Source organism: Bufo gargarizans, chromosome 3 (assembly GCF_014858855.1).
Source record: "Bufo gargarizans isolate SCDJY-AF-19 chromosome 3, ASM1485885v1, whole genome shotgun sequence".
NCBI lineage: Eukaryota > Metazoa > Chordata > Amphibia > Anura > Bufonidae > Bufo > Bufo gargarizans.
In genome coordinates, this window is record NC_058082.1 from 563527764 (window position 1) to 563550783 (window position 23020).

The 23020-nt window shown below is 45.4% G+C and overlaps 1 protein-coding gene across 1 annotated transcript in view; it reads right to left on the reverse strand.

Moving 5' to 3' along the window:
* LCA5L (lebercilin LCA5 like) overlaps positions 1 to 12742 on the reverse strand; it is a 40859-nt gene extending 28117 nt beyond the window's left edge. The window contains exons 1-3 of the mRNA XM_044285886.1: positions 12478 to 12742; positions 10578 to 11095; positions 4026 to 4163 (exon numbers count right to left, since the gene is read on the reverse strand). Of these exons, the coding sequence (XP_044141821.1) occupies positions 4026 to 4163; positions 10578 to 11095; positions 12478 to 12742 (921 nt within the window). The remainder of the gene's footprint in view (positions 1 to 4025; positions 4164 to 10577; positions 11096 to 12477) is intronic.
* Positions 12743 to 23020: the final 10278 nt, after the last annotated feature.

The window sequence follows — 23020 nt, forward strand, 5'->3', positions numbered from 1 at the left end:
TACTGGCACATGATATGGGGGGGGGGGCTCTGGCTACTGGCACATGATAGTAGGGCCTCTGGCTACTGGCACATGATATAGGGGCGGGGGGCTCTGGCTACTGGCACATGATAGGGGGGGCTCTGGCTACTGGCACATGATAGGGGGGCTCTGGCTACTGGCACATGATAGGGGGGCTCTGGCTACTAGCACATGATATAGGGGGGCTCTGGCTACTGGCACATGATGGGGGGGGGGGCTTTGGCTACTGGCACATGATAGGGGGGCTCTGGCTACTGGCACATGATATAAGGGGGGCTCTGGCTACTGGCACATGATGGGGGGGCTCTGGCTACTGGCACATGATGGGGACTCTGGCTACTGGCACATGATATAGGGGGGGGGGCTCTGGCTACTGGCACATGATAGGGGGGTCCTCTGGCTACTGGCACATGATATAGGGGGGGCTCTGGCTACTGGCACATGATAGGGGGGTCCTCTGGCTACTGGCACATGATAGGGGGGTCCTCTGGCTACTGGCACATGATAGGGGGACTCTTATTACTGCCACATGATTGGGGGGCATCTATGAGGGCACATTTTACTGGCACATTATTGGGGGACATCTATGGGGGCACTTATTACTGGTACATTATTGGGGGCACTTATTACTGGCACATTATTGGTGGGCACTATAGGGGCATCTACTGAGGCCACAAAGAACGGTTATTTTATATGGGGGCTCTGTATAGGGGCATTTTATACCGGGACACATTATGGTGGGTACTATGGGGAGGGGGAGAGGAGTACTATGGGGTCATCTATGGGGGCACTGAGAAGGGGTATTTTATACTTACAAATTATGGGGGACACTGAGGGCATCTACTGGGGCACGATATATGGGGCATTTTATACTGATACATTATGTGGGGCACTAGAAGGGAGGGGGGAGAGGAGCACTCTGGGGCATTTACTGGGGGCACTATATAGGGGTATTTTATACTGGCACATTATGGGGGCACTATGGGGACATTAGCTCAACTGGGGGCATTACAAGGGGGGCATTTTATGTCACATTATAAGGAGAATTATTTCTACTGGATGGAGGGGGACATTATGGTGGACTTTATTACTCTCCCATGCTATGAGCCCAATAGTAGCAGCACCGGCCTCTCCCTGCTCTGCTATCCCTCTGCCCTTTCTCGAAATTCCTTATTATGAAATCTTTCTCATTAGGATAAAACACAACATCAGCTCCACCGAGCCCCCGGCCAAAGTGTTGAAGTGGCGTCCGAGATCCCCAAGGGCCAAGCCAAGTAATTGTAAGTTTTTATATGAAATATGTTTATGTTATACACATATAGCCTACACTGTGCCCCACAATATACAGTCTCTTCTGTAAAAGTCATCAAGTGTCATGGGGGGGCCCCCTTATTGGTTTTCGCCCCAGGGCCCCATTTCACCTAGAACCGGCCCTGGTTAGGTGTTGTGTAGATTTTATTATTTTCCCTTATAACATGGTTATAAGGGAAAATAATAGCATTCTAATAAAGAATGCTTAGTAAAATATGGCTGGAGGGGTTAAAAAAAATAATAATAATAATTTAACTCACCTTAATCCACTTGTTCGCGCAGCCCGGCTTCTCTTCTTTCTTCTTCTTTGAGGAAAAGGACCTGTGGTGACGTCACTGCGCTCATCACATGGTCTGTCACATGATCCATCACCATAGTGATGGATCATGTGATGGACCATGTGATGAGCGCAGTGACGTCACCACAGGTCTTTTTCCTCCTGGACAGCAAAGAAGAAGACAGAAGAGATGAGGTAAGTTAAATTATTTTTTATTTTTTTAACCCCTCCAGCCCTATTGTACTATGCATTCTGTATTAAGAATGCTATTATTTTCCTTTATAACCATGTTATAAGGGAAAATAATAATGATCGGGTCCCGATCCTCATCATCTCCTAGCAACCATGCATGAAAATCGCACCGCATCCGCACTTGCTTACGGATGCTTGCGACTTTCACGCAACCCCATTCACTACTATGGGGCCTGCGTTGCGTGAAAAACTCACAATATAGAGCATGCTGCGATTTTCACGCAACGCACAAGTGATGTGTGAAAATCACCGCTCATGTGCACAGCCCCATAGAAATGAATGGGTCCGGATTCAGTGCAGCTGCAATGCGTTGACCTCACGCATTGCACCAGCACGGAAATCTCGCCCGTGTGAAAGTGGTCATAGAGAACCTGAATTCCCCCTGCAGGGTTATTAATGGAACATTCCATAGTTAAAGTGAGAGCATAAAGAGGGAGCTTCCAATAACAGATTTAGGGGATTACTTTTTATGTAACTCCCCTAAAGTATTAGTGCAGCATAGCCTCCAAAATCTGCCTCTGTTCACATCCCATGCATGTGTTAGCTTGTGTTGGGCTTATGCATACATACAGTACATCCCATTAGAGCAAGCAGAGATGCAGTTTAAAGTGTGGTGGAAACTCAGAGAATCAGTCTGGGCTACTATCGGAGCAATAAGTAGATTATGACTACTTCATACTCCCATCAGGCAATGCAGCTGAGCTGGAGTCACTGGTTATAGCTGTGCCGGTATGGAGCAGAACTAAAACGCAACCAATACTGTAAAAAATGAGGGCATATAAAAAATATTTATAACGAGGGACATATCTATGGATTTAAGACCTGGATACCCCCTATATAATATTGCTTTCTCTGTACTGAGCAGCGAACCATAGGTTTAAACATCATCTGTGAATGTTAAAGAGGAGAGGTTTGTGCTCCCTGCTGGTCAGATGTGGTACTGCAGTCTTTTAAATTCTATAATTTAGGTAAAATTGGCAATGGAAAAGTGTTTCAAGATGTGAGGGATGGGCTCCACAGCGTTCCTTTTGGATATTCTGCATGTCTATCACTGGTAGCGTTTATTTTCTAGATGAGTTGACTCCACAAAAATCCAATGTAAAATAAAAGTAATAAGTGCGCCCTGGTGACATGATGGGGGGAGGAGCGTGCAGCATACAGGCTAGTCATATAGTCCAATCTGCAATGTCTCTGCTTGGGGGTCGGTGTTAGGACTACTCCCATGTTGTGTGTACGGCTCGTCTACCAGATATCATCCATGACAAAAGCACAGCGCCCTTCATAAATGAATATTTTAAAGCATGTGGATGCCACCTGGAAAACCCCTTTAAAGGGACTCTTCTATCAGAAAGGTATATTTTAAAAACTCAATGGGGAAGATTTATCAAACTGGTGTAAAGTAGAACTGGCTTAGGTGCCCATAGCAACCAATCAGATTCCACCTTTCATTTTCCAAAGTAGCTGTCCAAAATGAAAGGTGGAATCTGATTGGTTGCTATGGGCACCTAAGCCACTTCTACTTTACACCAGTTTGATAAATCTCCCCCAATATCCATGGCAAAATCTTTTTGGGCTGTTTTGTTTCATTTCATCGGTGCTCTGCTATATCAAACATCGGCCCATATTTACTAACATAAGTGCACCTGGATTTAGAATTTTTTGCAACTCTGAGGTCGCGGCTGCTTGCGCGCCACGCTGCCACCACAGAGCGATCTTTGGTTGTGTGACAATCGTTTATCACGGCCAATGTTGCCCGGCCTATTACAGGTCCCAGCCTGCTGGGCATTATGGGGTTAACCCCATATGGGTGCAGCTGATTTTGGCATTACTTTTGCACTTAGATTTTATTTTTCCTGTGGGGAGGTAGCAGCTCCACCCAGGCTTGGTGTCTGAGGGGGGCTCCAGAACCGCTCTGCACAGAAGATGATACCGGTATTGTAAATGTCACATGGTTCCATAGATGGAAGTGGAGGGGGTAAATTGGGGGCCAAGAGATTACGTTTGTGGCAAAAAAATGCCCCTTTTAGGTCATATTTGCATAAACCCCACCACTTTAGTGCCATGATTACAAAATATGGGACTGTCCAGTATATGACGGTGCTGTTCACTGTGTTATGACCACAACACCCGGACCCCCACGGCTCAAGGCTGCCCCCTACTTCACCTTTATAGTCTGCTGCAGTACTAGGATGTGATCCTGCAGCCTCCTCGCGGTGTCGCGGGCCTCAGACGCCTTCTTACTTTCTAGAGACATCTGGCGGTCATAGAAGCGCGCCGTCAGGTGGAGTTGTTTCTCCAGTACCTGCAAGAGGAGCAGGAAGAAGTGAATGGAGCTGTGGGTGCTGAACGGTTTCCATTCATATACAGGAACATTATTGCTGTGTGTATAGATGCAGGGTGCCAGGTTGTCAGGCTATTTATATGGATGCATGAGTTGTCATGGTTTTTGGCACTTTTACTAAGTGAGGCCATGTCAATCATCTTAAGGGTCCATTCACACGTCTGTAATTTGGGTCTGCATTCGGGATCCGCATTTTTGGGATCCGCATCCGTTTTTTCAGGATCCGTTTTTTCGGCATCCGCAATTCCGTTTCTGAAAAAAATAGAACTTCTCCTATTCTTGTCCGCAATTGCGGACCAGAAAAGGTATTTTCTATTATAGTGTCCGCAAAACAATTACGGACGTGTGAATGGACCCTAAATGCCCCATACCTATCAAGAGTGCTGCCCCTCGATCTGGGCCACAAAAGGGGTTGGGCTTCCTACCATTTGCATAAAATAGGCATTTCTTGGTTATTTTGGCGGCTTTCCTGGGAAGGGCAGGGGGTGGGGTCTAAATGCTCCTGAATTTGGATGTTTGGGAGGTTCTCTGCTTCTACCGTGGCTGTGAAGTGTGGCATCAATGGTTGGACTTCTGCCGCAGATTCAGTGTGTGAACTTTCCTAAGGGAGTTTTTAATTTTTAACGTTTTTGTCATCTTAGGGACCCGCACCTATCTCCAGGACGAACCCTTGAAAGTGAAGGAAAGCGCATCATTCATGTGCAGCGTGCTCTCCGTTAATTTCTATGGGAGTTCTGAAAATTTTCGGCAGTCCCATAGAAATAAATATATAGAGATCACTGCGCATGTGTGACCACTGCTCTATTCACTTGTATGGGAACACCAGAGATGGCCGAGCCAGCTTGACTATTGCTAGTAGCAGGGGCGTTGCTAGGTCAAAACATTCGGGGCCTGCGCCCCTGATGTTTTGTCCCAGACCCAAATGTACTACCTGTCTGTTAGATATAACTGTATTGTCGTCCTCAGGACAGCAATACAATTGAATCTAATGCACTGCAAGAGCTGAAGGACCTGTGATGACATCATAGGTCATGTGATCAGTTCTAAATGCAGTAGCTGAAAAGGACCTGGGATGATGTCACCATCATGTGACCAGTGCAGGAGAGGATGGCTCAGCAGTGAAGAGAAGTCCTGGGAAGAGGCTGAGGTGAGGTCTGCTACATGAGGAGAGGTAAGTGAAAATTACTCAGTGTGAGAGGCAGAGCAATGTTGGGAGTTGTAGTTATTTAACTGGGACTGTATGTTGGGGCTGAAGGGAGGGAAGTTATTTACATAGGACAGTGAGGTGGAGTGATGTTAATTACATGGGACTGAAATTTGGAAGTGGCTGGGGTAGGGTGATGTTATTTACATGGGACTGTATGTTGGAGGTGGCTGGAAAGGGGGTGATTTTATTTACATGGGATTGTATGTTGAAGGTGTCTGGGGGAGGAAGTGATGTTAAAAACCGGATTCCCAAAAAGTTGGGACACTATACAAATCGTGAATAAATACTGAATGCAATGATGTGGAGGTGCCAACTTCTAATATTTTATTCAGAATAGAACATAAATCACGGAACAAAAGTTTAAACTGAGAAAATGTACCATTTTAAGGGAAAAATATGTTGAATCAGAATTTCATGGTGTCAACAAATCCCCAAAAAGTTGGGACAAGGCCATTTTCACCACTGTGTGGCATCTCCCCTTCTTCTTACAACACTCAACAGACGTCTGGGGACCGAGGAGACCAGTTTCTCAAGTTTAGAAATAGGAATGCTCTCCCATTCTTGTCTAATACAGGCCTCTAACTGTTCAATCGTCTTGGGCCTTCTTTGTTGCACCTTCCTCTTTATGATGCGCCAAATGTTCTCTATAGGTGAAAGATCTGGACTGCAGACTGGCCATTTCAGTACCCGGATCCTTCTCCTACGCAGCCATGATGTTGTGATTGATGCAGAATGTGGTCTGGCATTATCTTGTTGAAAAATGCAGGGTCTTCCCTGAAAGAGATGACGTCTGGATGGGAGCAGATGTTGTTCTAGAACCTGAATATATTTTTCTGCATTGATGGTGCCTTTCCAGACATGCAAGCTGCCCATGCCACACGCACTCATGCAACCCCATACCATCAGAGATGCAGGCTTCTGAACTGAGCGTTGATAACAACTTGGGTTGTCCTTGTCCTCTTTGGTCCGGATGACATGGCGTCCCAGATTTCCAAAAAGAACTTCGAATCGTGACTCGTCTGACCACAGAACAGTCTTCCATTTTGCCACACTCCATTTTAAATGATCCCTGGCCCAGTGAAAACGCCTGAGCTTGTGGATCTTGCTTAGAAATGGCTTCTTCTTTGCACTGTAGACTTTCAGCTGGCACCGGCGGATGGCACGGTGGATTGTGTTCACTGACAATGGTTTCTGGAAGTATTCCTGAGCCCATTCTGTGATTTCCTTTACAGTAGCATTCCTGTTTGTGGTGCAGTGTCGTTTAAGGGCCCGGAGATCACGGGCATCCAGGATGGTTTTACGGCCTTGACCCTTACGCACAGAGATTGTTCCAGATTCTCTGAATCTTCGGATGATGTTATGCACAGTTGATGATGATAGATGCAAAGTCTTTGCAATTTTTCGCTGGGTAACACCTTTCTGATATTGCTCCACTATCTTTCTGCGCAACATTGTGGGAATTGGTGATCCTCTACCCATCTTGGCTTCTGAGAGACACTGCCGCTCTGAGAAGCTCTTTTTATACCCAATCATGTTGCCAATTGACCTAATTAGTGTTAATTGGTCTTCCAGCTCTTCGTTATGCTCAAATTTACTTTTTCCAGCCTCTTATTGCTACTTGTCCCAACTTTTTGGGGATTTGTTGACACCGTGAAATTTTGAATCAACGTATTTTTCCTTTAAAATGATACATTTACTCGGATTAAACGTTTGATCTGTCATCTACGTTCTATTACAAATAAAATATTGACATTTGCCATCTCCACATCATTGCATTCAGTTTTTATTCACGATTTGTTTAGTGTCCCAACTTTTTTGGAATCCGGTTTGTATTTATATGGGACTGAATATTGAGGAGGTGATGTTATTTACATGGGACTGTATGTTGAAGGCAGCTGGGGGAGGGGGTGATGTGATTTACATGGGGCTGTATATTGGAGGGGGCAGAGGAGATGGTGTGATGGTATTTACATGGGACTGTATTTTAGAGGGGACTGTAGAGAGAGAGGGATGTTATTTACATGGGACTATATTGGAGGGGGCTGGAGAGATGGTGTGATGGTATTTATATGGGGGACTCTATAGCGGAGGGAGGGAAATAGTGTTATTTACATGGGCCTGTATGGCGGAGGTGCTGAGGTATTATAATTTCTGAGGACACTAAACTGAGAAATATAACTACAGGGGCACTACAGGCGGCATTATAAATATTTGGGGCACTTCAGGGTGAGCATTATAACAGTACGCGGCGATATAACTACTGGGGGCACTATGGGGGGATTTTAAATCCAGAGGACATTAGATGTTCTTATTACTACTGGGGGCTCTATAGGAGGGACTTATAGATCCACATTATTTCTACTACGAGCACTATGGGGGGGCCTTATTACTACTGTGTGGTCTGTAGAGAGCTTTATTACCACTGGGGGAACAATAGGGGGCTTTATTTCTACTGGGGTCTCTGTGAGGGTATTATTAATACTGGAGGGCTCTTCTACTAATGGGGGCACTCTTGGGGAGCGTTATCACGGTTGGGGGCACTGTAGGGGGCAGTATTACTAATGAGGGCACTCTTGTGGAGCATTATCACTGTTGGGTCCAGTAGGGGGCAGTATTACTAATGAGAACATTCTAGAAGGGAATTGCTATTGGTGGGACTATGAGGAGTACTGTTACTATGGGGGGCACTCATTTTTCTTAAGGATAGTATTTGGGGGTACAGAAAAGTAAGGTAGCTAAGATGTCTGTGCGTCACACTCTGCAGAGACGAGGCGGCTGAGAGAAGTTGTACGGACTGAATGGAGAAGATAATGACAGAGAAGATCTACATCAGAGTAGACGTCACCTGGGAGGCGCTGGATGTGACCGGTATGTGCTGCTGTATAGCAAGTACAGCAAAATGTCTTCAGTGCTAGTGTTTGCAGGGGAAAGGGGGGAGGGGGGGTGCGGTTGTTCAACTTAGAGAATTGTGCCATATGCATTGGTGCTTGGGCCCCGGATCTTTTGAGACCCTAGCAACGCCCCTGGCCAGTAGTCCCTTAGAAATGGATGGATGGTGTCCGCGCATGCGCAGCTGCTCTCCACTCACTTCGGGAGTCCCATCCTGGAGATAGATGAGTGTCCCAGAGGTGTGACCCGCACCTATCTGAAATTGGTGGCATATCCTAGCGAAATACCCAGATGAGAATACCCATTTAAATGCCTGTGATCTCTCATGTTGGGGCCTTTTTACATGTCTTTATATGAGAAGCCCCAGGCTCGGCCCAGCCCCCACCCCCTCAACACAGACAAGGAAAAACGACTGTAGTAAAAAACATGGACGCACATCCACGGGCTATATATTCACCTATTGCTGCTAAGCATCATTTAGGAACTCGAGGCACTTTAGTTCAGAGTGCACAGGCCCGCTCACCACATCACAGTGATCTCTTTTGGTCCCTACACTAATTTGGCACAGCACCGCATGACCACCCCCAAGCCGCAACACAATGCCCACATGGGAGGTGACCCATCAGCCCAACACCGTTCTTGCTGCAAGGCTGAGCACCAGGCCACACCAACCCACAGACACAGCAACAATAGCCACCATGCAGTACTGCACCATGTGAACAAATCACAAACGTCAACTTTCCATGTGATCTCAGAAAACCGACCTAGTAGACGTAAGGTTAGGCCACTGCTACCAAAAGTGGCTGTGTAGCACTGGCTGAATTGCAATAATGCAAGGAAATGGGGACACTTTGCAAACAGTAAGTTGCCACAACTGTGACCCAACAGTCTAAAAAAATCCCACACAGCTGTATTTTTTGCCATTCTTGCGGATCATAATGTCACCCACTCACTTACATTATGTTGCGAGGTTGCAGTGCTATACAGTGATTGTTGGTCACCGTGCAGCCCCAACCTAAACCATTAGGGGATGCCACAGCTGGCCACATAGACCGAAGCTGCGCCATCTGGGAGCAGCCAATGACCGCCGATTTTACTGCAAAATAGTGTGGTTGTTGGCTGGTGGGTGTGCAATTTGGTTGCATTTTGGATACCACAGGTAGCAGTGGTGCTGCTGTTGTATGTTAAAGAGAAACTCCACCCAAGGGGTTACTGAGGAATAGAAAGACATGGCTGCTTTCTTCAAGAAACAGCGCCACAACTGTCCATGGGTCGTGTCTGGTATTGCAGTTCAGCTCCATTAATTGGTGTTAATGGAACTGAGCTGCAAATCACAGAAAAATGCAATACCACAACTAACCTGAGGACAGGGGTGGCACTGATTTTGGAAGAAAGCAGCCATGATTTTCTAACCATTTTTAAAATAGTCCATGTACTAGTAAATCAGAAGTTAGAGCAGAAGTCATCTCTAAGTAATCAGCAGTGGTGGCTTTTGCAGAAAAGCAGCCATATTGTTCCGGTGGACTATTCCATATTTCAGGTCCAAGAGTCCCCACCGCCTCCCAAAAGGTTCCTAGAGACCTATTTGGAATCGGAAAACATTATGTCTGTTTGATAGCACACAACAGTCAAGCAGGTGGCAGTATCTTTATGTGATGCTTCCTCCTGCTGATGGAGAAACCCATGGGAGAAGACCAGAGGAGGATGTATTCTACAAATCGGGAAGGAGTCCTTTATGAGGGCAGGAGAGCATGAGGCAGGAACTTATGAGGGGTGCATGGCTGGCACTTACAGGGGGTTAAAAACTGGTATTGATGGTAGGGGCATATGGCAGGCACCTTGGTGTGCTGCACTATATATGGGGCACTTACTGGGGACATGTGGCCATCACATGTTTGGGCAATGGATGTATCTAGGATTGTCCCTGGAAATGGCGGCATGCGATATGAAGGGGGGGGGAGGGTCAGCAGGATTCTCAAAAACTGAGTCACTTCAGTCAAACGTGCTGATAACAGGAGAGTTTGCAGCTTCTTACTAATACGGCTTCACTTCCTGTTGTCATTTCCTTCAAAAATGGCCGCCACAGAACAATAAATAATTGGCTATATTTCTGTAAATAAAAAGAAATATAATCACCAAACTTTTAACTACAGCTCTGACTTCGGATTTACTCACATACGGACATTTTTAAGTTTCGAATGCAGACCCACTTTAATTTTCGTTGTCTCTCTTATTTCTAGGAGGCACCCACAGGGTCTATCTGGGTGACAGGGGTGTACCTTGACTTTGGTGCTGTCGATTTCCATCTTAATGAGAAGATTGGATAACTTATTATTGAGCTCTTCTCTCTCGGCGAGATTCTTATCCTCAGAGAGTCGCTGTAACCGCCGTAAGCTGTCCTTTGCCTTCAGTAATTCGCTTTCTGCTATTCTCAGTTTCAGGGTCAGCCCTCGCTCGCTCTCCTGAGTGGCTCTTAGGTTTTCTCTCAGTGTCCTTACTTCATTATTGTGCCTGGATATAAGATGGTGTATACCACCCTCTGTGCTCTCATACTTCTGCAGCGCCTTCATGTGTCTGTGCTGGAGATGGGTCAGGAGACGGTTCTCGCGGTTCACTGCCTCTAGGGTGCGCTGGACGTGGCACAGTTCATCCTTCAGTTCCTTAATTTTGCAAACTTGTGCTGATAAGACACGCTGTGTGACGTCATTTTCTGCTTTGCAGGTGGGGAATGGCGCATGTTGTGGCTTCAAGGACAACCGCTTCCAAGGTGGTGACTTCCTCCAGGAAAATCCTTTGTCTGCTAATCACAAAATTGCTTCATTACTAAAGAAACACGCTATGAAGAGCTGCTACTGTTTGCCTAGTACAGGACCTTAGGGGCGGGGCATAACACAAGGATGTTCTCTCTCTGTCATGCTCCGCCCCCGCAGGTCTTACTCAAGTTTTGGTGTTTTTTATTCCTTTATTGTGCCTTTCATTGGACTTGACAGGTGCTGGATTGTTCTGGGTTACTGAATATTCGTAAGAAGACTTACAGTATATCATGTTTTTGCACCCAGAGGTATCAGGACCTGGGTTGGCTGTCCTGCTACCTCTACACGCCTGATGTCTACACCCCTGTTTTAACATTTTTATCTCCATTTTATTTTTTGTTTTATGGCTAAACGTATTGGTTATGTTTTGCAAATGCTCAATAGCCCATAATAAATAAAAAAGTTTTTTTTACTTTGCAAGTATAATAAGAAATATCAAATACAAGCGCCATTCACACCTTAAGACACCAGACAGTGACACAATACAGTACTGTGACACAGTGAGGGGAATGGTCTGGGAAAACAGCTATTTTCCTCCCAGCGTGTGCTGCTGGGCTGATTTGCAGCCAGGTGGGATCAAATTCCGGACTGGATTTTAATTGCCGGTGAGGGTTTTTGGCAGTACCTGGCTGTACTTAAATAGGCAGCTGGGCTCAGCAGCAGGAAATCTGTATGTAGTGCATTTTACAATGCACTGTAAACTTTAAAGAAGATCCGTCACCTCTCCTGACATGTCTGTTTTAGTAACTACTTGCATGTAATTACGATTCTGGAGCATCTATACTAATGCCTCTATGTTGTGCCATTCCTCTATTGTTTCCTATGGAAAAACCACCAGTAGTTCGCAATAAAGGCACACTTGGGCGGCACCAGCTGGGGGAAGGGGGCCTGCACAGTCTGACACAATCCGATTAGTGCTGCCAGTAACTGTGCAGGGACCCCCACCACCAACTGGTAACACCCATCTGGACCTTTATTGTGGACTGCTGGCAATTTATTCCTAAAATTCTAACAGGAATGACATAACATAATCCATAACAATTGATGCTCCAGAATTGTTATTACATGAGGAATGCAAGGAGTTACTAAACCAGACATGTCACAAAAACTTTTTGAATTTTAGAGATAAAATGTCCAAAAGGTGGAAGCGGGGGATACATAACATTTTTGCACAGAGGCGTAACTTGAAGATCCAGGCCCCCAGTGCAAATTTGTAAGAGGACCCCAACAGTCATGTGTTTGGGTCTTCGGGACTCCTCAGGCTCCTGGCCATGGTCGTTCCCCCCCACTTATGCCCCTGGATTGAAGTCCCCTGTTTTATCCAACCACATACTCTTCTCATCGTATAGTCATTACAATTTCTTACCAACTTTTGGAAAGGTTTGGCACATCTTATTCTTCCTTTTCTCTGGCGTTTTATGCGTCTCACTCTCGCCCCCTGATGTCTCGGAGGATGAGTTGTCTCTGAGGGACCGGTTGCTGTAGTCTGTCTTACTTCTGTCACTTCTGCTGCTGCCGTAACTGCTGGGACTTTGGGTCAGGTCATTGGGACTACTGAAGGACCTCAGCTCAGGGTCTGTAGAGGGTTCCTCTCTCCATTCTCTGTTTCCACCCGAAACTTCAAAACTCATCCTTGTAGGACTAACGGTGGAAGAAACCAGGACAGGGGCGACTGAGTATGGGCAAACTACTCCGGTAGGTCATGTTGGATCAGAACTATCATGTAGGTCCACAAATCCTGATTTTAAAACAATGCAGTTATTATGGGGAGTGACCCAACATTATCTGTACATGTACACTGTCTTCTACTCACCTATCAGGAGAAGGGGAGGTCCGCTGACTACTGATGAGGATGTCACTGGCTTGGCTCTTTCTGTAACCCCAATATACTTCAACAGAGAGGGGTGCACACCGCAAATGTGGGTGCCTCTCCAGAAAAGTGTATAGATAATATGGCGACAACGGGCATCAGCGGACCCTGGTAAATCTTATAGGGGACAATCCCGGAGGTGGACATGCCAAAATGTCTAAGAACGGACTACCGCTTTAACTCTTCGATGAACTCTCTAAGTAAGGATCCAGGAATGTCAAATGTCTGTAAGTTTATGGACAGTCCATAATAATAAGGGACTTCTGCATTGTGTCTGTGATAGTTGTTAGGGATGAGCGAATCGACTTCGGATGAAACATCCAAAGTCAATTCGCTCATCCCTAATAGTTTTAAAGCTGGAGGAGCATGTTTTTGTGTAAGTCATCCCCTTTACTGGTCATAGTAGATGCTCTCATGTTCTTGTTAGTATATGAGCTATACAGATCACGTCTCGTCTTTTCATTCATATTTTGGGGAAATATTTTGTCTGTTTGTGATCTCTGGCTAAATTGGGTAGAAAAAATAAAAAAGGAGGTTGGCCAGCTTGCATCACTTATGACAATAGGGAGCCTGTAGAAGTCTACGGGCATTTATTGGGCCTGTACGTCTGGGTGCCAACCGGTTTTACATGATGCGCAGCATCACATGACGCATTTTTATTCAGGAGGAGAAAACGGCGCCCCACAGAGGCACAGAGAGTGCACTGTGGGAGTGCACACGCAGAATTGCAGGGAGGGCATAAGTAGAGGTACCTCAGAGGACCTAGTGGTCAAGCACAGTAAGGCAGCAAACAGATGTTGCAAATTCTGGTGGAGGAGAGAACCAGCTGCACGCAGTGTGGTAGCTAGCTAGCTAGTGGAGGTGGGTGGCGCTCGCCCATTGGAACACCACCTCAAAGGCTAGAGAGCTGGCACCACAAACAGCAGCCAAGCTCACTCTGGCGGACTCATTCATCTGAGTATCCGTCATGTAATACTACTGCAGCCGCAGCAGGGGAAATGCTTGCCTGGCAGCAGCAGCTTCCACTGGCAAAATCAGGGGGCTTACTCAGGGGTCACTTACTCAGGGCTTACTCAGTGGTCAAACGGTAAGTAATCAGCTGATTGCTGCACTGTCTCCCATGTGAATTGGGTCATTATGATGAAACAACTGCTTAAAAGAGGTAGTTCGGTTAAATCTGGTTATCCCCAATCCACTATAGGTGGGGGTTTGACTGCTGGAACCCCCACCATGAAATGAATGGAGAGGCAGATCGAGCATGCACACTCATTCATTACTATGAGACCCTAGAATTGAACGGAGCGGCAGTGTGCATGTTCGACCTCCATTCATTTCTATGGTCCCAATGAGGTAAGAGGTCCCTGTCCCAGTGGTTGAACACCCAACAATCATGTACTGTAGTTATTCCCTATCCTGTAGATGTGTGATAGCTTGATGTAACCAGAATACCCCTTTAAGTCGAGGGTGCAGTAGGTTTACCGGCAGGCCCATGAAAAACTCCAGATATAATTTTATCATGACTTCTGCCAAATAGGAAATTCTTTCAGCTGCATCTGACATACTCAACACTGCTGCATGCGACAAAGTTGTCTCAGCTACATCTTACATGCGGGACACCTGAATTTATCATACCTTTAATGCACAGCAGCACATCCTTGAGTGAAGATACTAGTGTACAGTCTTAAGATAGATATCATAACGTAGCTTTGCTGCATGTGACAAACTCAACTCTGCTACATCTCAGGTAAAGCATAGCAGAATGCATCCTTCAACTCATATTACATCACTGAGCTCAGATAATTTAGAAAGACTAGGTATGATTAACCACATATAGTTGTGCTAAATGTCAAACTCAGCTCTGCTACAACAGTATAGATGCTATATATATGTAATATAAGGGTATATATACTAGCTTGGGTCTTAACTGCCAGTCTGCCATGACTGCTAAAGGCTTCCAGTAACATGTAGTACGTAGCTGAGGACCTCAAGAACGAAGTTGGATCCAGGTCGTGCACCCCTCATTTATTTGTCTCTGTATATGACAGAGACTACAACCCCTATCCTCCGTTACCTGCGCTCGGCACAATTCCCTCCAACAGTTTCCAACAGATGTTTCACTGGAGAGAAGAAAAAAAAAACAACAACCTGTATCCGGTTGCTATGGAGACAGGAAACCGAAGCATCTGCTGTGCATGCTGGGAGGTGTAGTTCCTGGAGCCAGGACTCCATCTTGTGGCCAGATCTGCCGGCTCATGAAGAGATGCCGGTTTATGATACAGTCCTCGGCCAGTATATACCAGTGCTCTTCTTATTTTAGTGTTCTTCCGTTTATTATTATATCTTTTTTAATAAAATTTTAAAATAATGATCAATATCCAAATTACGAGTAAAGAACTCTCTCAGATCTGATCACCCGTCATTGATGGGACCAGCATGTGCCGGATTATCAGATCTTCTTGATTACTGGATGTTCATAGAAATATGTATCGGACTCATCCACGCAGGAACAGTCGCAGAACATCGCAGAGACACCATCTTGTTGCATATTTGAATTAGCCTCACCCCTTCTTAGGTCCATGTCGCAGGACGATCCCGGGACATTTGACTCCCAGGCCTAGTCCTATGAATGGGATTAAGCTGCCCCTAGGTCCTGTGATGGAATTGGTGATGAACATGGTGGCATTGGCCTAGAAGTGTAAGCCGTGTACCGGGGTAGGCTCCCCAGGATACAGCGAAGTCACGAACGAGGAACCAACACCAGCTTTTGGCAAAACAGAATTTTACTTAGATGTTGCAATAAACACAACCACAAATCCTGGAAACATACAATCAATTTACATACACCCAGCCCAAAGGCACAGCACGGCGCCCTCCGATGGATGAAGGAGAAAAGTGAAGTAATTTACCTGCAGGCGGGCACAAATAAACTGACAAACCTTACCTGTTATTACCCTAAAAACAAGAACCACTGTATGGGTGTGTGTTACGGGCTATCCTGCCTTGCAGCCAGGGCCGTCTTTAATGCGGAGCAAAAGGGGCAGCTGCTCCGGGCCCAGTTGCTCCTGGGGGGCCCAAGGCAACTGCCTCTTGAGCCCCGCTGGCCACTGGAGGACCTTTCATGGGTCCATACTTTATTAACTAAGTAGCAGGACATGTAGGGCATACATGGGGGATGTCCCTGAACTTACTATTATTTATGGGCGCCGCTCCGGTGTGCCGCTGTGGCCCCCGTTACATTCTCCCTGTATGCTAAGTAACAGCATCGGAACACCAGCGAGGAGACATCAGGCGTTCCTTCTCTGAACAAGGGAGGAAAAAAAACTCACCTTCTCCAACTCACCGAATGGACAGCGCTACAGCCAGGGAGAAGGAACGCCCACAGAGAGAAGCCGATGTCTACTCCCTGGTGTTCCGATGCTGTTACTTAGCATACAGCGTGGAAGAATGTAACAGGGGCCACGGCGGCGCAACGGAGCGGCGTCCAGAAATAATAGCAAGTGCAATGACTTCCCCCATGTATGCCCTACATGTCCTGCTACTTAGTTAATAAAGTATGGACCCATGAATGCGTGTTCTCCCTCTTGCCCGGGGTCAAATCAATAATAAAGACGGCCCTGGGTGCAGCACAACAGCTTACAATCTTAACAAGTTCTACAATATCCCCCCTTTCCATATCTGGTCCTGTAGCATGTGCTTGAGTATTCCTCCTGAGCAAGAAAACGCCAGCCTGGCTTGAGTTCGTGAGAATTTTATCAGCTCCCAATGTGAAATGTCGCTTTAAGTTATGAAGTCCTTGAAATGAACAGGAGTAACACTTGTGGCCTGACACAAACAGAAACCCTAACTAACTAACTACAGACCTGGTCTCATTCTCTAGGCGCCAACACTGTGATGAGGTGCGTGCACGATCTTACCGACCCGGGTCTGCTCTGCATCCGCTGGTGACTCTGAACAGAACAAATGTCTCTCCAACAAGCATGCGGACCAGCAGAGTATGTTGCTTTGTTCCTCTGCTCTCATCAGCGTTCCTGACAGCAATCTTCCTTCCTCTGGACAGGATCAGGGTCTTGGACACGATCAGCTTCACTTAACTGCAGCTTTGGTTACTGAGTGATGCTCTCACACCTGCATGCCGTCAGATTCTCTGCTCACACAGTTCCTTAGTCTCACCTTACTCTAAGATGGCTGCTCTCTTTCTCTTGCTCTCCAGGCTCTGTGTGTAACCCCACTTCTCCCATGAATATGGAGATATATGTGCAGTTTGTAGCTGTGTTTAGGAAACAGCGGCATCTTGTGGCCAAACAGCAGAATGTCAGTTCAGAACATTTAATTTAATCTGCACAGTGTTCAGACAAGGAGAGCTGTTTCTCCATCTCACAGAAGGAGCATCAGAGCATCCTCAAACATCTGCCCGGCGGGTGTGCCAGGTTTCGGACTGACACCCATCAGATATTGATGACTATCCTGAGGATAGGCCATTAGTATTTAACCCTTTAAGTTCTGCCCAGAAATTGCCTTTTTGGTTATATTTGCATAAGCCCTGCCTCTTCAAGGCCCACAATGGTTGGGAGGCATACTAAGATGGTCTCTGGGCCCTTTGTACAAATGCCTAAATGGTCAAATTTGTGATTCCAGTTAGTGTGTGGTCGAAGGCGTCGACAATCCCGGGCGGTAGCCATAAAGTAAACGTAATAAGGCTCACTAGTATGAAGTTCAGGCTCAGTATAAAACGTGTCAGTAAGGTGTTTGGAGACTGAATAAAGAAGGTGCCATCGTCTGTGCTATTGCAACGGGCGCCTCCCCCTAGGGCCCCTCTATATCGCCACCCAGGTTTAGTAGGAATTTCAAGTGGTATAGTGCGGCCTAAATGTCTCTTCATGTGTCACGGTGCTCCTACCTGGATACTGCTGGACCCCAGGCTTTGGCTTAGAAGAAATAGATAGATAAATAAATGAGGGATTGAAAAGAATTGAGTCCACGACAGTTTGCTGGCTTTGCATATACAAAAAAAGAAAAAGAACTGGATTGCACATCCACACACTATGCTTTGATCTCATCCCTGCTACTTAGCAGAAGACAGCGCATTATGGGAGTTGTAGTTTATGAACAGCTGGAGTGCCGGAGGTTGCTGATCCCTGCTCTAGGTTATGCCAGGGAGCTTTCCTCCTGGCTCCTGAAGCTTTAGACTTCTGCCTCCGTGGCCAGCAGAGATGTGCCCCTGCACACCCTCCCCCTTGCTGGGGGTAAACTAGACTGGAACTAACTGGTTCCCACCCTTCCTGCAGGAAGTGGGGCTGGCCCACTTCTCTCCAGAGGGGGGTTAGAATGGAATGGTAAGTTCCATTCTATCTAAGTACAGCTCTGCCGTGTTTGCTGCCACCTGCTGGTGAACCAGGCATATTACATAAACATAACAGTTGCAAAATTGTAAGACAGTAATTGTCTGGCAGCTGTCTCTAACATCATGTCCTCTCTGTATCTAAAACTGAACCTCTCAAAAACTGAACTTCTTGTCTTTCCCCCATCTACTAACTCACCTAAGCTTAATATTTAAATTTCTGTCTGCAGCACTATCATAACTCCTGTGCAACATGCCCGCTATCTTGGGGCCACATTTGACTCTGATCTTTCCTTTGTTCCCCATATTCAATCACTTACACGCTCTTGTCATCTGCACCTCAAGATTATCGCCAGAATCCGTCCTTTTCTAACGATGGAAACTGCAAAAACTCTTGTTGTTGCCTTGATTCATTCTCGTCTTGACTACTGCAACGCATTACTAATCGGTCTCCCTCTCACTAAACTCTCCCCCTCCTTCAGTCTGTCCTAAATGCTGCAGCCAGTCTCAGCTATCCAGCCAACCGCTATACTGATGCTACTAGTCTGTGCCAGTCACTTCACTGGTTGCCCATCCACCACAGAATACAGTTCAAACTTCTCACCCTCACCCACAAAGCTCTCCACAGTGCTGCACCTCCATACATCTCCTCACTCATCTCCATCTACTACCCTACTAGTGCTCTCCACAGTGCTGCACCTCCATACATCTCCTCCCTCATCTCCATCTACTACCCTACTAGTGCTCTCCACAGTGCTGCACCTCCATACATCTCCTCCCTCATCTCCATCTACCACCCTACTCGTGCTCTCCACAGTGCTGCACCTCCATACATCTCCTCCCTCATCTCCATCTACCACCCTACTAGTGCTCTCCGTTCTGTTAGCGACCTAAGATTAATAACCTCCATAATTCGTTCCTCTCACTCCCGTCTTCAAGACTTTTCTCGAGCTGCACCTACTCTCTGGAATACTCTGCCCCGGAATACTAGGTCATTTCACAACTCCAAACCTTTCCCCCACCAACTCCTCTGTCCTGAACTCGATCCTCTAGTACAGTGTTTCCCAACCAGTGTGCCTCCAGCTGTTGCAAAACTACAACTCCCAGCATGCCCGCACAGCCAAAGGCTGTCCAGGCATGCTGGGAGTTGTAGTTTTGCAACAGCTGGAGGCACACTGGTTGGGAAACACTGCTCTAGTAGTCCCAAACCCGAAGCTGATCGGCCGGCACCCCTCCTGTCAGTTCAATAATGGCTCAAATCCTACTTATCACAATCAACTACCTTATGTGTCCCCCCCAATTCCTCATCCACAGGGCCCTGACTCCTAGTGTTTCAGTTGCATATTAGCCAGTTATTTTTGTTTTGTACATGAACCCTATGAATTTGTAAAGCTCTGCGGAATATGTTGGTGCTATATAAATACATTTTTTTATTATTATTATTAAAAAGATTAGGAATGTATATTGTGGAGGATCTGGAGAAAAAAACAAAGATGACTCTGTGTTATAGCCCATTAAAGACAGTAGCAGGGTGCAGGAGTGGTAACACCACTCTGGGGTGTTACACTATGACATAGACTTTCACTGAATCCACCTGTGTGTGCTGGTTTTCTTCATTTATCAGCGGGCAGGGCATGCTGGGACTTGTAGGCCCACAAGAGCTGGACTTCTTTGGGTTGCCTAGTACTGAGGTAAACATTCAGATCTGGCAAACTTTGTGTGTAGTCAGACGACCAAAATGCAGAGTGTGAGTAATATATCTGTCTATCGCCTGTAGTGCTGCAGTGTGCAAGAGGGCACTGCCAGTCAGGATTACAAGGCAGGAACCTCTGAAATCACATCACCCACAAATAAAAGTCATCTTTTCACATCTTCTTCAGTTTATATGAGGAAATAACTAATTTAAGCAAGAATAATCAACCGTGACTTAAAAAAAATATATATATTTATTATCCCTGTACTGTGACATCACTGTGTTTATTATTCCTGTACTGTGACATCATTGTGTTTATTATCTCTGTACTGTGACATCATTGTGTTTATTATCTCTGTACTGTGACATCATTGTGTTTATTATCTCTGTACTGTGACATCATTGTGTTTATTATCCCTGTACTGTGACATCACTGTGTATATTATCCCTGCACTGTGACATCACTGTGTTTATTATCCTTGTACTGTGACATCACTGTGTTTATTATCCCTGTACTGTGACATCACTGTGTTTATTATCCCTGTACTGTGACATCACTGTTTATTATCCTTGTACTGTGACATCACTGTGTTTATTATCCCTGTACTGTGACATCACTGTGTTTATTATCCCTGTACTGTGACATCACTGTGTTTATTATCCCTGTACTGTGACATCACTGTTTATTATCCTTGTACTGTGACATCACTGTGTTTATTATCCCTGTACTGTGACATCGCTGTGTTTATTATCCCTGTACTGTGACATCACTGTGTTTATTATCCCTGTGCTGTGACATCACTGTGTTTATTATTCCTGTACCGTGACATCACTGTGTTTACTATCCCTGTACTGTGACATCACTGTGTTTACTATCCCTGTGCTGGGACATCACTGTGTATATTATCTCTGTACTGTGACATCACTGTGTTTATTATCCCTGTGCTGTGACATCACTGTGTATATTATCTCTGTACTGTGACATCACTGTTTATTATCCCTGTACTGTGACATCACTGTGTTTATTATCCCTGTACTGTGACATCACTGTGTATTATCCCTGTACTGTGACATCACTGTGTTTATTATCTGTGACATCACTGTGTTTATTATCCCTGTACTGTGACATCACTGTGTTTATTATCCCTGCATTACATCTGTGACATCACTGTGTTTATTATCCCTGTACTGTGACATCACTGTGTTTATTATCCCTGTGCTGTGACATCACTGTGTTTATTATCCCTGTACTGTGACATCACTGTGTTTATTATCCCTGTGCTGTGACATCACTGTGTTTATTATCCCTGTGCTGTGACATCACTGTGTTTATTATTCCTGTACTGTGACATCACTGTGTTTACTATCCCTGTACTGTGACATCACTGTGTTTATTATCCCTGTGCTGTGACATCACTGTGTTTATTATCCCTGTACTGTGACATCACTGTGTTTATTATCCCTGTGCTGTGACATCACTGTGTTTATTATCCCTGTACTGTGACATCACTGTGTTTATTATCCCTGTGCTGTGACATCACTGTGTTTATTATTCCTGTACTGTGACATCACTGTGTTTACTATCCCTGTACTGTGACATCACTGTGTTTACTATCCCTGTACTGTGACATCACTGTGTTTATTATCCCTGTACTGTGACATCACTGTGTTTATTATCTCTGTACTGTGACATCACTGTGTTTATTATCCCTGTACTGTGACATCATTGTGTTTATTATCCCTGTACTGTGACATCACTGTGTATATTATCCCTGTACTGTGACATCACTGTGTTTATTATCTCTGTACTGTGACATCACTGTGTTTATTATCCCTGTACTGTGACATCATTGTGTTTATTATCCCTGTACTGTGACATCACTGTGTATATTATCCCTGTACTGTGACATCACTGTGTTTATTATCTCTGTACTGTGACATCACTGTGTTTACTATCCCTGTACTGTGACATCACTGTGTTTATTATCTCTGTACTGTGACATCACTGTGTATATTATCCCTGTACTGTGACATCACTGTGTTTACTATCCCTGTACTGTGACATCACTGTGTTTATTATCTCTGTACTGTGACATCACTGTGTATATTATCCCTGTACTGTGACATCACTGTGTTTACTATCCCTGTACTGTGACATCACTGTGTATATTATCTCTGTGTTTATAGCCTCTTCAGAGATTAGTGTTATATTTAAACTCACCAAATTTCTTAAACAACATGTGATGTTTGATACATTTTGGCACAAATTACGACAGCACAGACTCACAGAAAACCGACTCCAAAAATTTCCCCGTTGTGTCTGAAACTGGAATTCTGTTTTCTGTGGCCGACCCTGGGGGACACCGTGGAAGAATTTTATAGGTGCGCACAGTGGCGGCACTGTAAGGCTGGGTTCACAAGTGACTGAAGAATCTCCTGCAGTTTTTGTTGCCTGATCGGGCGTTTTTGCAACCATGTTCACATGCAACAAAATTTTTCCAGGTGAATGTTTGGCCCCACCATTGAAGAAAAAAATAATATTTGTGCCGAAATATGTAGCATATTTATTTCAGACGGAAACGCTTAGGATTAGCCCCATTGAATGACAGCACATTTCTTCGATTTCTTCCAAATTTTTATGGTGGATTGTGAACAGAGCTTAACCTGGGTCAGTAATCTATGCTCAGATGAGGCTCCTAATTCTTCTTCATAAAGAGATTCTGCAGCAGCTGAGGTGTGTACGATGAGGAATAATGTACCTTTTATTATAATTTATATTACAAGTTGCCTCGGAGATGTGTGATCAGCATGGCTTGTCTTTTTTTTAATGGGTGCAACATTAGGGAATTACCATTTAGGCAATTATATTATTATAAAGGCTCAGGGCATTATAAATCAATTCCACCCTTCAAGAACCTTCTGATTGGTGTATTGTCTTCCCTAACCTTTTAAGGACGGCGGCCAACCTAACCTGATTAGATGCAGTTGCTAGCTTGCCAGCACAACAG